Source organism: Thamnophis elegans, chromosome 1 (genome assembly GCF_009769535.1).
Source record: "Thamnophis elegans isolate rThaEle1 chromosome 1, rThaEle1.pri, whole genome shotgun sequence".
Taxonomy (NCBI): domain Eukaryota; kingdom Metazoa; phylum Chordata; class Lepidosauria; order Squamata; family Colubridae; genus Thamnophis; species Thamnophis elegans.
Window position 1 is genome coordinate 126,343,090 of NC_045541.1, and position 17,181 is coordinate 126,360,270.

Genomic DNA, 17,181 nt, shown 5'->3' on the forward strand with positions numbered 1-17,181 from the left:
AGATAGCATAATTCCCTTGAAAAAAGCTCTTCAATTCCTATAGTTATTATGTTAAGATTAATTTCTAGCTAGAAAGTTACTGTAAAAGGCCTAGTAAGAAATCAACTTCTAATTCCAGTTTTTAAACTCATAGTTCTTTTTCATAACTATTAATTCCAAAGCAGTGATGAAATCATCTTTGTTTAAAAAAATACCTCTGCCCAAGCTTTTAGTACAGTGAGTATTTCCATAGTAGATGTCCCTTCATTATATAGTTGATTTTGTGCTTCTTTTCCAGCCTGTACTTTTGTCAAGGACGTCACAAGCAAATGATGAACTCTTTGAAGGTCATTAAGATCATTTACTACACCACTTGCTATCCAAGCACTGCAAACCTACAACATCAAATAATGTGGTTACTTTTTCTCTAGTGCAATAAACTCCTTTATATTAGTTACTGAAATATGGCTGGTACTATCCTCTTGTCATGTCCTATTTGCTTGGTTCTACATGCCATTAAAATGCTGGTTTAGGGGGTTATTTGCTCTGATCCAACTTGCTTCTTGTTATTTCTAATGCCATGCTACAGAACATGCATGTAAAATTATCCTATGTTTAGACTTTTTGATTCATTTATTTATTATAAAGTTTTCCAATATACAATCCCTTCATGAGGGAGATGGGCGGTTCTTAAATATGATAAATAAATAATGAGAAATAAAAACATAATCATAATTCCTTTAAGAAAATTATAATTTCTACAAATGAACTGACTGAAGGAGTTATTAGAAATAATAATAGCAATAAACACAATGAAAAGCATATGGCCTAAATAATCCTTTCTCTCTGATGTGATGATCCTACCCTGGTTCTCTGAAAATAAAATCTCCCGAGGTAATGAGCCAAATCGGGATTTTGAGCACATGTGCTAAAATAAGCCCTCCCCTGAAAATAAGCTCACACCGAAAATATTGCAACACAGCAGCAGCCATGAGGTGATCATGCTTGCTGCCTCCTGTACCTCAAATATAATAAGACCTCCCTGAAAATAAGGCCAAGTGCTTATTTCAGGGGTCAAAAGAAAATAAGACCCTGTCTTATTTTCAGAGAAACACGGTAGTTCTTATGGACAAACATTTCATCATTGCCATTATCATATTTTATCTCTGATTGGCCAAGAGTTTGACACTTACATTTTAAAGAAAGGAGTTGGGGAGAGGGGGACAGTCAGTAGAAGCAGTGAGGAGAAAAAAAGCAACTTGCCTGACATGCTTTTGCTGTTACATCAGGTGGTGTTTCTGAGGTAAAGGCTGGTCTAAGAGCAGCACCAACCTAAAAAAAAAGATTTGATAAAATGATACACAGTCTAACATCTGAATAACTGTTCTTTAAGGAAGCTAATCTTAAAGTAATTATATGAGACTGTTGAATAATAACAGTGATTAAATATCTATCCATTTGTATTACCAGCACATATCCAAAGAAAACACATTTAGATTTATTAAAATCATGCATTTTATGCAGAGCTGGGTTCCTACCAGTTCGCACCTATTCGGTAGAACCGGTTCATCAAATCTACCGAACCGGTTAGAAGAGGTTCCACCAGTGGACCCGGAAAGTGGGCCACACCTACAGAAGAGGTTCCAAATTTTTTTGAAACCTACCACTGGTCCTTGGATATGGCTATTCTACACTATCATGCTCATATTTATAAAACTCAGTGCCTCTGTGAAAGATAAGGATGACTACTGCGTTTGTGGTGCAATCAGAACATTGCGTGCGTTGAAGTTGTTTTAACGCAAACCAAAGATGCCTTTTAAAAAACAAGTTTATATCATATTCTTATGCATGCCGGTGCTGTGTGTGAGGTAATTTAAGGTGGTTCTGACAAGTGTCGTTGACATCTTCATATCCGGTCACATGGGTGGCAAGCCACTCCCATCCGGTCACATGGGCAGCAAGCCACTCCCACAAAGGAGGCCACACTCACAGAGTAGGTTCAAACAATTTTTGAAACCCACCACTGATTTTATGGCACATAAACAAACAGCCTATTCTAAAACACTACAAATGTTATTTTCTGTTACCTTAAATACTAAAAAGCAATAATATGTAACTTGGTATTTCTTTTTTTGGCAAACTCCTCCAAAGATTTACTTACATTGGCTTGGTATTGCTCCAGTATTACATGACCTGGGAATTCTGGCTCCACTACAGCAGCAAATTTTCGAATAATAATTAACAACATCTGAAGTCCGGAAAGACGAAGTTGGTTGCTGTGATCAGTGGCAGCCATAAAGGCCATACGAATTAAGTCAGCTAAATATAATACCAAGAAATCATCTGTATGTGATAAAAAGGAAATGCTTGTTTTGATAACATGAACTTAAACTCTGGTACTTTAAATATTTATCTCCATTACCTGTTCCTTTCCTATAATAAGAAAAGAAGATTAGGACTAAATGGAGAATTTTCAAAATGAAGAGGTGAAGTTTCTTGAGACTGGTGTAAGATAAATTTTTTAAAAAATTTATAAACTGGAGATATGGATAATAATGATGTATTTTAATCATAGTAATGTGTTCATGGTATTATAACGCAATGAAAATAGGATTCCAAAGTGTTACAAAATATGCCTATATAACTGGGTGAATTTGCTTCAAATAAGTATATGCAATTCCTGTAAATATAGGTATGGTGATGTATATTGACATAAAAATTCAAACTTTACCTATTAATGGGCCCTGAGCTAAAAAGGGATTAATCACAAAAAGGATTTTGAAGACATAATTCAAGGGTCAATGCAGGACGAAGTAGTATTGGTCAGGCTAGAAGAGACATGCTTTGAATCATTTGCAAAGGAAATAAAAATGCAACATATAGTATAATAACACTCCAACAAAAAATATATATAATGCAATGCTCTTTGGTATACTGCACATTGTTCTGATAAATACAAAGAGGTAGTCTGGAGCTGGGGGGGTGGTGGGGAATGCAAAAACAGGCCAACCAAAATAATTAGGAGTCTTAATCAGATACCCTAGAAGGAAAGTCTGAGCTTTTTAAGCTCAGAGCAAAGTGGGGGAAAGGGGAGATATGGTAAAAACAGATAGAATCATATTTAAAAACTAAAAGGAAATTGATAATATTTAAGTGGGAAGATCAGGGACTAGCAATCCTAAGAATGGTATGTTTTGAATAGCAGCACTTAGAAAGCAACACACCAGTGGATGATTTTCCATTTTTGGATTTTTTGAAAGTACATAGTTGTATATTGGTATAAAAGGTTTACCAGCAAAGTAAGGTATTTTCTTACTGAAAGTTAGAATTGGTTGTGCCAGTAAATCAAAAATTACAACTGTAGTTTGGTTAAACCTTTGTGTAGAGTATATAAAGGCGAAACTCCAAAAATTAGAAAAACGTGCAAAAGTTCATTATTTCAATAATGCAACTTAAAAGGTGAAACTAATATATGAGATTCATTACATGCAAAGCAAGATAGTTCAAGCCATGATTTGTCATAGTTGTATACTCTGAAAAGTATAAGCATGCATATGTACTCAGTACTTGATTTGGGCCCCTTTTGCAGCAATTACTGCCTCAATGCGGCGTGGCATGGAAGCTATCAGCCTGTGGCACTGCTGAGGTGTTATGGAAGACCAAGATGCTTCAATAGCGGCCTTCAGCTCTTCTGCATTGTTCGGTCTCATGTCTCTCATCTTTCTCTTGGCAATGCCCCATAGATTCTCTATGGGGTTCAGGTCAGGCGAGTTTGCTGGCCAATCAAGCACAGTAATCCCATGGTCATTGAACCAGGTTTTGGTGCTTTTGGCAGTGTGGGCAGGTGCCAAGTCCTGCTGGAAAATGAAGTCAGCATCCCCATAAAGCTCGTCTGCGGAAAGAAGCATGAAGTGCTCCAAAATCTCCTGGTAGATGGCTGCGTTGACCCTGGACTTAATGAAGCAAAAGTGGACAAACACCAGCAGATGACATGGCTCCCCAAATCAAGAGACTGTGGAAACTTCACACTGGACTTCAAGCATCTTGCAGTGTGTGCCTCTCCATTCTTTCTCCATACTCTGGGTCCTTTGTTTCCAAATGAAATGCAAAAGTTGCTCTCACCAGAAAAGAGGACTTTGGATCACTGAGCAACAGACCAGGTCTGTTTTTCTTTAGCCCAGGTAAGACGCTTCTGACATTGTTCGTTGTTCAGGAGCGGCTCGACAAGAGGAATACGACATTTGAAGTCCATGTCCAGGATCCATCTGTGTGTGGTGGCTCTTGATTCACTGACTCCAGCCTCAGTCCACTCCTTGTGAAAGTCCCCAACACTTTTGAATGGCCTTTTCCTGACAATCCTCTCCAGGCTGCTGTCATCCCTGCTGCTTGTGCACCCCTTTCTTCCACACTTTCCCCTTCCACATAACTTTCTATTAAAGTGCTTTGATACAGCACTTTGGGAACATCCAACTTCTTTTGCAATTACCTTTTGAGGCTTTCCCTCCTTATGGAGGGTGTCAATGATGGTTTTCTGCAGAACTGTCAGGTCAGCAGTCTTTCCCATGATTGTAATTCCTACTGAACCAGAGTGAGACATCATTTAGAGGCTTAGGAACCCTCTGCAGGTGTTATGGCTTAATTAGCTGATTAGAGTGGGACACTTTGAGTCTAGGATATTGCACCTTTTCACAATATTCTAATTTTCTGAAATTGTGGATTTGGGGTTTTCATGAGCTGTAAGCCACAATCATCACAATTATGACAAATTACGACTTGAACTATCTTGCTGTGCATGTAATGAGTCTATCTCATATCTTAGTTTCACCTTTTGAGTTGCATTACTGGAATAAATAAACTTTTGCACGATATTCTAATTTTTCGAGTTTCACCTGTACATCTGTGACTTGTATGTTAAGATTACATTCAGTGTGGTATAGATGAACAGTTTATTGTGGAATAAAATTCTGGGGAATATGGTTCACATTTGTCTAGTGCTCAAAGCTGTCATATATGTTCAAAGATAGAGACGCATACAAATAATAAATGGTGTGTCATGAAATGTAAAGATTATAACCTTTAATAAAATAAGTGTGCAGTCCATCCTTTGTCTTTAGAAGTGGTACAACAACTAACATTTAACAGAATTGTTTCATTGAGCCAAATAGTAGTAATTTATTTCTAAAAGCGCACAGACGTTTTGTCAATTTGATAAAAATGATAATGAAAGTGGTTATTCATCAAAATTAAATTTATCTGTGCTTTGAATTCCATGACATTTTTCAGTTGATATTTAAGTCAACATCAGCACATACCTCTTGAGTCCCTTTGTTTCATTTCCTGTGCTAGAGCTATGTCAAAATGAGCACTGCCTGCACTCTCACACTGGGTGATAATTTTACAAACACATTCTGCAGCAAAAACTCTAGTAGACCACCGGGGATGTGGGAATGGGTGCGATTTATCCTTCTTTGCCAAAGTTAATGCCAATTCATCATCTACTTGAGTACCCTCTTCTTCTTGGCTTGTATCCACTGAAGCAACAGTTGTAAAATCTACATTAAGACACAAAGTGGAAATCAAACTGTTTATGAAGATTGCTAATATGGTTAAAATAGCAAGGTGACGATGAAGTCATAACCATGAAAAGGTCAGGTGAATAACCAACCAGATGTGGAAGGAAGCAGGAAATGGAGAGGCAAATGAATGGGAAAGGAAAAGATATTTAAGTTGCTATGCTTCCCTACAATGTAACTGTTTCTTCTGATGCTAAAAAGTACTAGGAAACCTTAAGATTAAAAAATCAATAATATTTAGATACCAATACAAAGAAGAACCATTCCACTGTCTTTGTGATAAGACCAGGAACATATAAAGGGGTGGGGAGGGGGGTTGATAATAATCTTGGCATCCATACAGGCTGCAAAAGGTAGACATCAAGTGTCTAAAGGCAAAGGTAAAAATTCCTTCGCATATATGTGCTAGTCGTTCCTGACTTTGGGGGGCATTGCTCATCTCCATTTCGAAGCCGAAGGGCCAATGCTTTCCGAAGACATCTCTGTAGTCATGTGGCCGGCATGACTAAATGCCGAAGGAGCACAGAACTCTGTTACCTTCCCATCAAAGTGGTCCCTATTTTTTAAATTGCATTTTACATGCTTTCGAATTGCTAGGTTGGTAGACGCTGGGACAAGTAACGGGAGCTCATTCCATTATGCTGTAGGGATTTGAACCGCTGAACTGCCGACCTTTCTATTCAACAAGCTCAGTGTGTTAGCCACTGAGCCACCACGTCAAATGTCTAGTGGTCACCAATTCAGGGCTTCTTTCTTCCTTTCCATAATCCTCCACATTAGGTAACTTTATGAATCATATTGTTTATTATTCTCAAAATAAGTTGAGAGACGTCTGAAAGCCTCCACCAAGGAGGATGTTGGAATAGGTGACTCCTGATATCTCTGCTAACTCTTATGTTTCTATGGTTGCATTATTTTCTTCCTGAGATGCCTATTTAGGAAGAAGGTATTAGCATACCAGCAGAAGCAGCCAGAACATCTTTGCAGAGTTTCAGCCAAAAAGAGAGTTTTCCAACAGCCATTGATATAAGCATATGGGTCAGGGTTTCTCTGATATCTTGGCACAGTTTTGGGTCCAATTCTTTGTCCAACAAGCTCAGCAAAGCTCCTTCAAGGCCTATTTCACCTATATTAACACCTGCATTTTTTAGATTTAAAAAAATTGAACATGATCAGCACATTTCAATTCAAATCAAATGATAAATTATTGTAATTGAAATCTTTCAAAATTACATACTGCAATGAAATAATTTTGATACTATTTTAGAAGATAGCGCTGGTTTAACATCTATGGAGATTCTCAATCATTTACTGTAGTAAGTCAGGGTTGTCCCAAAGGTGCTTTTTCCAAAAGGCAACTGGGCTTTCTTGTTTTTTTCCCCCTTTGAAAACCATTTTCTTCTCATCCAAGAAGCTTCTTCAGTTTTAAACTGAAGAAAGTCTATGGAGATTCTCAGTAATCCAGGTCATGGTTGTCCCAAAATGCTTTTTCAACAGGCAACTGGACTTGAAGAACTTGATGAGAAGCGAAACGTTTAGAAAGAAAAAAACCAGAAAATCTACTTGCCTCTTGAAAAAGCACCTTTGGGATAAACTGAAGAAACTACTTAGATGAAAAGTGAAAACTCTTTCAAAGGAAAAAACCAAGAAAGTCCAATTGGAAAAAGCAGAGAATTGCAGAACCTTACCTGCTTACATGGCTCCAATTTTTCCTTGTACTGTTAAAAAAAATCCCTTAAAAAAACCTCAGCTACGTTTAGAAATACTACAATATCTTAAATTGACATATTTAATTGTTTGAGGCTATTTGGTTGTGTTTTCTTGATTAGTGCCAGCTCTATACATTATCTTTCTTTCAGCATCTAGACATCATCTATACACAGATAATCACAACAGACATAAAGCACATATTCAGAAAAATAATCATAGGATTATGCTGATCTGTTTACCCAAACATCAGGCCACAAATCAGCACTAATACTGCTGACATATTCCAAATGAAGCATTGTTGCATAAATTCTTGTTATTGCCTCTGTGGTTTATTTCCAGTAACTCCTCATTCCTATAGTTACATGTTACAAATAGTTACAAATCATGAGAATTTCAGCCCAGGTTGCAACCTGAAGTGAGAAATATATTCCTGCAAGTCATTCCTTTGTTTGATGATATAATATGGGGATTACTCTTACATTCTTTTTCATTCTCTTACTCACATATCTCCCGCACACATTCATACAAGCACACTTTGCAGATAACCAAACTTGAATTATAATATTTTGAACATATAGAATAGAATAACAGAGTTGGAAGGGGCCTCAGAGGCCTTCTAGTCCAAACCCTTGCTTAGGCAGGATACCCTACACCATTTCACACAAATGGTTATCTATTGTGAAGACACAACTTCCTTGAGAAGTTCATCATACTTGGCTGAAGGAGAAAAGGATGACCATCAGCAAGGAATGATGGACTTGATTACAGCAATGATGGTTGTACCTTTAGAAAATCTGAAGGGTCATACTAGAGACAGATCATCAGGGAGAAGGTCTATATCTATATGGCTGCTAAAAGTTGACATTGATGATATCACATAATCAATCAATACTTTGCAGAAAAACACACAGACTGAAAGATTCCAGTCAAACACAAATTATGCATTTGTTACACTGTAAATTAAATAGGCAAAATTTACAAATTGGTAATACCTTGTTTCTGATTTTTTTTTTTAAATATAGATAAAAATTAAAGGTTTGACTTCCTCATATATAACATAACCCATATATTTCAAATTAGTAAATAAGAAAGATGCCCCAGAATAGTATCTATGATGGAACTAAGGTTGTAGGGGAAATGAGTAATTCACATATTTCTTTTGAAATATTTAGTTTAGTGTCATTGCACCTCATACAACAAAATTAAATGCCATTTTCAGTGTACATTATAACTATAAAAAGAAAACATAAACACACATCCTTCACATTCTATACAATTGAATTGAAAACATGATATTGCATTAATATTGCACTATACAGTAGAATTCAATATTGTTATTGCCCTGGGATAGAAGCTGTTTTTCAGCCTATTTGTCCTTGTTTTTATTACCCTGTATTGTCTGCCAGATGGTAATAGTTCAAAAAAAAAAGTGCCCAGGTTGAGATGAATCTTTAAGAATGTTTTGAACTTTCTTAAGGCAGCAGGAGCTATAAAGCTCTTCCAAAGAGGGGAGAGGGCAACCAATGATCCTCTGGGCAATGACATTAACCTTCTGGAGTGCTGTCCTATATGCCACTGTGCAAATGGCAAACCATACACAGGTGCAGTAAGTTAAAAATAAAAAAATAATTGTTTTATATTAAGAAAGGCTTTCTGATGCTGGGAAGAAATCATATCACCATTGTGCAGTGCTAAAGGTTTGTTATATGATGAGTGAAACCCAATATTTTAACCTATGGGTAAAACCCAATAGGTTCTATTGGTAAAATCTTTATATCAATGGAACAGGCAATTCTCTCTCTCTTTTTCTTTTCAGGACCTCAAAAAACCACAAAACTTATTCTTGAGAGATCTCAAAGGAAAACCTGGTAGGAAAGTGAAATGTGGAACTGAGAAGGAAAATAAGAAATATTGTAGCCAAGTGGATTTCAGCTTTTGTGACAAATGGATTTGATCCTATGTGTCAGGATTTTTCAACTTCAGCAACTTTAAAATATATGGACTTAAACTTCCAGAATTGCCCAGCTAGCATGAAGTCATATAACCTAAAATTGCTGAGATTAAGAAACACTGTTATAGGCTATTTGCTTGGAGCAGGTCTGAAGTGTTCCTCAGTATATACAGAGTGAAAAATACAAATACAGCAATGGCCTACCTGAAAAAAACATTGTATCCTAAAGATAAAGAGCTCAGTATTACCTGGAGTAAAGTCTTCTCCACCATCTTTAGCAAGGGCCACTGCATGTTCAGATACTTCAACTGCCTCTCTCTGCACAAGCTGATGCAAACAAGCTAGAACAGCACGTCTCAACAATAGATACGAACTAGAGAGATTCACCTAAAAAGTATACACAAGAAACAAACTTAATAAACCAGATGGTATCCTTACTGACATTCAGAGGCACGCTCAACAGTAACTGTTTAGATTTCTAACTTTGAATTAGCTCTTGGTTAGACTTGACAGAAGATTCCTTGCTATAGGTAGTTCTCGACTTACAGCCATTCATTTAGTGACAGTTTGCCCAATGGCACTGAAAAAAATAACTTATGATTGCTTTTCACACTTATGACTATTACAGCATTCCCATAGTCGTGATCAAAATTCAAGTGCTTGGGGCAACTGGCATGTATTTACGTTAAGTGTGAAAAATGGCCATAAGTCATTTTTTTCAGTTCTGTTGAAACTTTGAACAGTCACTAAATAAATGGCTGTAATTGAGGACTACCTGCATATCTATTAAAGGTGGGGTGAATTTACAACTACCAGTTGTAGATGAACAGCTGTATTGTCCAAGAGTGTTGCAAGATGTTGGGCATCAAGAGTCAGTCATTTAACATAACTTTAAAAGTCATAAATATTATGCTACCATTTTCCAACACTGGTTCTTCAGTCATTATGCATCCAAAGATATTAAAATGAGATATTGAAAATATTACTGAAAGTATGAAGATTCTCCTCACTCTTGATAACGTTCTACTTATGCATTAAAAATATGCACAATGGTTGAAAAATAAAATTGCATAGTTCTGCTCTCAAATACATTAATCATTCCAGAGTAATGAATAGGAAGAGATTCTTTTGGAAAATATGGTGTTAGAGCATGAAAGTGATAAAGGCACATGAAGGCTACACACCCAACCCAAATCTTAAAAACTAATATTTAAAGTCATCAACCTTCAACTACAGCTTAGAAAAAAAGTCAACATTACATTTGCAAACAGTTGAGGAAAAAACCCTGCTTTACTGTATGGATGCAGAACTGAAGACTCTGAATCTGAAATTAGTGATTACCAAATAGAGAAAACTAATGAAATGCAAGTAGCAGAAAACGATGTCTTGCAGTGGTCAGGAGTGACTGAAGGCAATTAGTATCTAGATGATGATAAAGAGCAAGATAGCAGCAGAAGCTATGGCTGGCAAAAAAGAAGAGTTTTGTAGCTGGAGAGACAGAACCATCAAACCATAAAATCAGGTTACTGTATTGGTTTTTAGGCCTTGTTTTGATGCTATCTTTTACTGATTCCTCCTCTGAATTTGAAGTTCCATCTCATTACCCCAATTTATACACTCATTAGGAGATAATCACAGAGAAGCAAGATGCCTCTAAGAATAAATTAAAATTGAAAGGTCCCTTTCTTCCAATAAGCGTTATACATTTCTCATGTGCTAAAAATAAAGCTAAGCACAGTGTAGTTAGTTTTCTCATGTATTACTAAATGCTTGAATAAGTAACATTAATTGAAGTTGGCTTTTTTCATGTATGAGTGTGTGTGTTTTGCCCTCATATGGTAAACTTTTGAGCTAATGAATGTTCAAATTTAATATACATCCTCTGTTAAACAAGTTTTACTTTAATACGCAGTTCATGAAAATTGCTACATTTATAATTGGTGTCAAAAAGAAAAAAACTAACAAAGGATACAGTATATATCAAAATACATCGCAGGAGAACAAAAACACTGCTTTTATAATAGGATGCCCAATGTTGCTGTGTTAACATTACTTTCAACATTTATTAATTTATCAAATAATTTATCAAAATGAATTCTTTTATTTAATTAATTTAAATGTGCTAATGCTATTCTTATTTTCTTTATTTCTTCAATAGAATTTATATATCACTTGGATTTAAAATACACTAAGTGGCGTACCAGATCATAATACAACATTAGAGGATTCCCCCACAAGTCCTCATAATGGGCCAGAGCTCTGATGTAATATCACAGTTTCCAACCATTTTTGAAATGCCAGAAAAGAAAGGGCCAGGTGTACCTTTGGTGGTGGTGAGGGGGGACAGTTAGTGTATTCTATATCAAGGACCGCTACTGAGAACTGCCCTCATGTCTTCCCTACCTGGGTGGGAGCTTTTGACAATTATTTAATAAATCTTCAGGAACACTCTCATGAAACTCTATTTTCTATCTAAACAATATTAAATGACCACTTTTTATGATTGAATCTAGGTGCTGAAAATGATGATGGAGGAACCAACTAATGAATTCATTATATCCAATTATAAAACTATTGCTATTAGTTTTCTTTTTGATGTGCCATAGTCAAAAGTGCATAACTTTAAGGTGATTGTCTCATGCAAAGGTTGAACAACAAGCAATCACCAGTGTTGGTTATTGAAAAATCATTAGCGTAAAAGAGAAGCAAAAGAAGTTAAGAGCAGGCCCTAAAAGGAGGTATGGCAGAAACGCAATTTGATAATCAAATGAAATGTGATTTAATTTTCCATATTCTCTTACATACACTCTAATGTAAAGAAGTTAATAGGTACAAAAATTTCTAAAAAACTGAAATTTACCGATAAGCTCAACATTAACAATTTAAATACACAGATAAATATTTTAAACATATATTCAAGCTGATGTTTCACTGGGTAGAGATTTAGGCATGCTTTTAAAAAAGATTCTTCTGCTTTTACATGAAAAAGCCAGAACCAATAAAGCTCAACTGCAAGACAATGCAAAATGCACATTTCCAATTTATTTCATTCTTCATATTTTAAAAAGGAAAAAAAGCAAAACACAGAAAAAGCAAGCAATACAGACAAATTATACACACAGACAATTGAAACTCACTTCTTTTGCAATTAATATGCTATGTTAAAATAATGCAAAAATAAATTACACACAAATTTTGAATGCCAGTTACAGTAAAAAGATGTTAAGAGAGAATTTAGTTCAGTTCAAACAACACATCACCCCACATGCTAAAAATATTTTATTTTTCATTAATGGTTAACTATAGAAATAAAGGAAGAAATTAAAATACACACACACAGAGAGACTGAAAATTGCTGATGTGTTAACAATGCACAAAGACCTACCAACACAGAATTTTCCAACAAGATCTCCTGCACAAAAACAAATGATAATCCAGTCATGATAAAAGCTAGATATTAGAATCCAGTGATCCTTACTTTGACAATACAAAATAAATTCACTGCATCACTATTTACAATAATGCAGTAATAAAATATTATTATTGGTTTATCACTTAATATTTTATTTAAAATTAAGAATGCTAGTTGTTCAAAGCCAAATATTAAGTACTAATTTGAAACCACACTGGAAACTAGCTATATGTACTTTTTGTTTAGTATTAAAAATGTAAATCACCCTATGATGAAAATTCATTGGCCTCAGATCTAAAAGCGCCAATTTCTCATCAGCAGTGACAGATTTAGAGCCAGGTGGAAATAATACACTGTAATTTATATCTGTAATTTTGGATAATATATTGACTGTTATACCTTTTCACAATCAAAACCACAGCTAAACAAATAGCCTCATCATCATGAAGTTTAGTAGAAAGGTATGATAATTACCTTTCCAAAGGCTTATTTGGAGAATCACTAATAGAATTTTTTTCTCTTTAATATTATTTAACTTCAGAATTAGTTCTTAACTCAAGAAGCACTAATTTCAGAATATCAATGTTTTAAATGGCAGAGATGGGTTCCATGCTAGCATAGGCAATACATAAGATTATACAGTCCTATAGGATTATTATCAACACTTGATAATATTTTCCTTCTGATATCCATACAGGCCAATTTTTTATACAAAAAACAAATATGTACTAGATATCAAAACACCCTTTTAAAGAAATGAGTAAGTGAATGTTTTTTCTCCCAGTCTTAAAATTTGTTAATAATTTATATTTCACCATACCTAATCCCTGCCACCTCCCTCCAAAACTCCACAGGGAGCTTGTTGTATGAATTTGCTGAATTACAATTACTCAAATTCATTGAATTAATTTTTGTCATAAACAGAAGTCTGAATTTAACAGGTATTAAGACAGTTTGGTCTAATGGTCAAAGGCATCAGGCCTTTAAAGCAAGAGATTTCAAGTCTTGCCTTAGCCATGAAAGCGGGCTGGGTGACTCTGGGCCAGTCATTATCTTTCAGTCCAACCCACCTCACAGGGTTGTTGTTATGGGGAAAACAGAAGGAGAAAGGTGTTTTGGATATGTTTACCTCCTGGAGTTATTTGTAAAAAATAATGGAGGCAAGATACAAATAAATAAATAATAAATTAAAACATTAAAATATTCCATGTCTGGCAATTTCTATTAAGAAAATATATTTTCTTAGAGATATCTGAGAATTCTTGATCTTATTTTTCTCTCTCTCTCTCTCATGAGGCTGATACAAAATATCCTTCACCAATTGGTAAATTAATTCAAGAAGTGGATCTGAAAAAAAGCATTTCACCAACTTTAAGAGGTGTGCTTAACTAAAAATTCACAAACAAAATTCACAAATTGGTCGAGAGGAACTGCTTAAAAGAGTTCATAATGAGACACCGAAAAGTGGCTTTCTCTTCTTCCCACTCCACTGTGTATGATGTTCCTATTCAGCAGATCAGTCAAGTAAGTAACTTCTCGCTTTTTAACCAGCAGAGAATAATAATCCTGCTAAGTGCATTTTCTTCCATTTGTTCTACTCCTACCAAAACTGCTGACCTGTTATGCCTATCCTTGTCTTTAGGCAAACAGAAAAGAGTCATTTTCATATGGAATATCATAAGGAATTATATTCCTTCTCTCTCAAAATACCCTCCCCCTACCTTCCTCCTCAATGCGCTGAACTAATTTGGTTCATTAAACTAGAAAACAAGACTCATAAATGTTTTACATGCACACGCACACACCATTATACATCTGTAAAGGGTCATATTGTGATATTGTGCTAAAATCAATCATAAGACTTGGCTAATATAAAGTTTACATTCACATTTCTGAAAGCAATGGATTGTATTATTTCAAAATATTCTGCTGAATTTGGTACACAAACTGCTTTTCTTTGAAACACTAATTTGAACATTCTGATTATAAAGTTGGAAATAAGACTGATTTTTTTTTGTAACATACCTATATAACTACATAGTTGTATAGTTGTGTGATTATATACTTACACAAAGGCACTTGACAAGACTAGACAGGTTTACATGATGAGGAGCAAACATGTGAAGCTGCTGAAGGCAAGAGATAGCTTGAGCCTGGACGAGGCAGTCAGGATGACCCTGCATCACTGTGCAGCCAAGGAGACAGGATGCCCTTAAGGCTGAGACTGCAGCACTGCTGCCTACACATAAGGCAAATAAGGGGAAACATATGTTACCCCTTTTATCACTTTCTTTAGTCAAATAACATTTCAAAACAAATAAAAACCAAACTACAATAAGCATGTTCTTCAAATTATTAACATCTGTTTTTAAAATCCATTTAGATCATGCTTTACTAAAAATGTACATTTATTTCCACAGCACCTCTATTATATAGGATATCAAAAGAAGATCATATATGTAGTTAAGGATAGAACTGAAGGCACCCTAGTGCTCCCTGAACTTGGTTGTTTGCTTGTAGACACTTCATTATCCAACTAGGTAGTATCATCAGTGCTAGGGAATAGCTCTTAAGTAAACCAGATCACATCCATGAATGCCAATTAGCAGTCAAAACATATGACAATAACTCCTTAATTTCACAGCACATTGGCAGAATGCATCATAATTTCAACTGGGAAACAGAGAGCATTCTAGGTCCAAAAATGCTAGGGATTCCTGGAAGCGATCATTACGCACATAAAGATAAACCACATTTACACAGCACTCAAAAGAGACAATAAAAAAGCTAAGAAGGAAACAAAAAGACCAGAACACATGCTCCCCAGATCCAACACCCAGATAAGCAGGGGTTAACGTCAGACAAACAAACAAAAAACAATACCCTAATCAAGGAACTACCAAGGAGAAAACCCATACTCTCACCAACACGACTGGGCAAAAGCTATTTTATTTAAACAAGGAGTAAACACCACATGATTAAAACTGATGATGTTACCTAGATGGATAATGAATGTCCACAGGCAAACAACCAAGCTCAGAGAGCAACAAGGACTCCACATGTAGAAAAATATTTTATGAGCAGTGAGAGAATTCTAATGTTTTCTTGTAGACAACTTAGTTATAATTATAACTTATTATAATCTAGTAATCTAGTCTTTATGTATATGTGTGCATGCATACATGCTCAGAAGATACCTTTGCTTGAACACAATTACTTTGATCAGAGTCCTTCTCTGTATAACCTGAGAAATATCATTTTTATTCTCCACTCTTATAATTATAATAATTTGTCAATTAGTATTGGCTACTAGAAATTTCTCTATGAAGAGGGAAAAAGAGCATTTCTTTATTTGAAGATCTCAGATAAAAATGTGTGTAAATCACACCTCAAGTGGAACACAAATAAGATTGTGCATGACTTTGTAAAAATACAAATACTAAAGCTTTTGTCATGGTTTTCCATGCTCATTTTGGTAGCAAATTGACTCAATGATTATTATCTTGGCTCCTATCATTTGTCACAAATGTATGCATACCTTGCAACTCAGGACCCAAAGTGGCTATAAGTGCATTTAAACAGCGACCAAGGCTTTGATGGACTTCAGTATAAGCAGGAGGCACAGTCAACAACAACATAAGAACAAGAGAGAGGGTAGGTTCCACATGCACATGATATAAAGGACCAGCAGAATCAATGATCAGTGACAGAGAATGCAGTGCCCACGTCTGTAAAATACCAAAAATGTAGTTGTGTCACACACGGGCACAGACACAAAACATGTGTAATGGGCATGAAAACAAATATGAAATATTGCTAAGTATGATAAAAACCAAAGTTATGTGTAAAATAAAAGCATGTAAATGAAAGGGTGAGGAATACTATGCCAGCAACACAGTACAATGTAACATGTAAAATACATAGAATAAAGCAATCTAGACCATGATTGTCCAATCTTTTGGGGGCTCTGCTCTGCATATATCATCTTCCTTCGGTGTACTCACACTTGCCTAATTTGGCAGCAGTATAGATGTGGGAGACAAGAGAATGGATGTGTGTGTCACAGTAGCAATTGCATCACTATAAACTAAGGAAATTAGTTTAATTCTTAATTATCTGAGATTCAAATTTCTAGCACGTGTAGTATTTCTTCTCTGCCTGTTGTGGAAGAGGTGAATAAAAAGAAGGAAAAACAAGGAAGGATAGTTCACCAGAAACTTTGAACACGTGGCAGTTAATTGACTATCACTCATGATTAGTCTTTCTGTTATCAATTCTGCTATCACTCATGATTAGTCTTTCTGCTATCAATTCTGCTATCACTCATGATTAGTCTTTCTGCTATCAATTCTGCTATCACTCATGATTAGGCTTTATGCCACCCAAAAGTACCAGAACAACAAAAATACGTTAAAAGTTCAAATAATATTTTGCAATGTATTTTTTAAATAAGAAAATATAAATGTTAATTTTCATTCCATAAATCAGGAAATTAATAGAGTTTGTGTGTGAGAGTGTGTATCAGCTGCTTTTCGCTTAGACATTTATCATCATTA

At 35.4% G+C, this 17,181-nt stretch overlaps 1 protein-coding gene across 3 annotated transcripts in view; it reads right to left on the reverse strand.

Annotated features, from left to right (window-relative positions):
• HEATR5A (HEAT repeat containing 5A) overlaps positions 1-17,181 on the reverse strand; it is a 73,912-nt gene that overhangs the window by 24,067 nt on the left and 32,664 nt on the right. For 2 of the 3 annotated variants that reach the window (XM_032230476.1, XM_032230494.1), the window contains 9 exons: positions 16,164-16,353; positions 14,695-14,864; positions 12,599-12,625; positions 9,462-9,600; positions 6,511-6,690; positions 5,292-5,531; positions 2,141-2,322; positions 1,243-1,311; positions 195-374 (listed from right to left, as the gene is read on the reverse strand). In XM_032230476.1, the coding sequence (XP_032086367.1) occupies positions 195-374; positions 1,243-1,311; positions 2,141-2,322; positions 5,292-5,531; positions 6,511-6,690; positions 9,462-9,600; positions 12,599-12,625; positions 14,695-14,864; positions 16,164-16,353 (1,377 nt within the window). The remainder of the gene's footprint in view (positions 1-194; positions 375-1,242; positions 1,312-2,140; positions 2,323-5,291; positions 5,532-6,510; positions 6,691-9,461; positions 9,601-12,598; positions 12,626-14,694; positions 14,865-16,163; positions 16,354-17,181) is intronic. The other variant, XM_032230485.1, reaches the window with a different exon arrangement.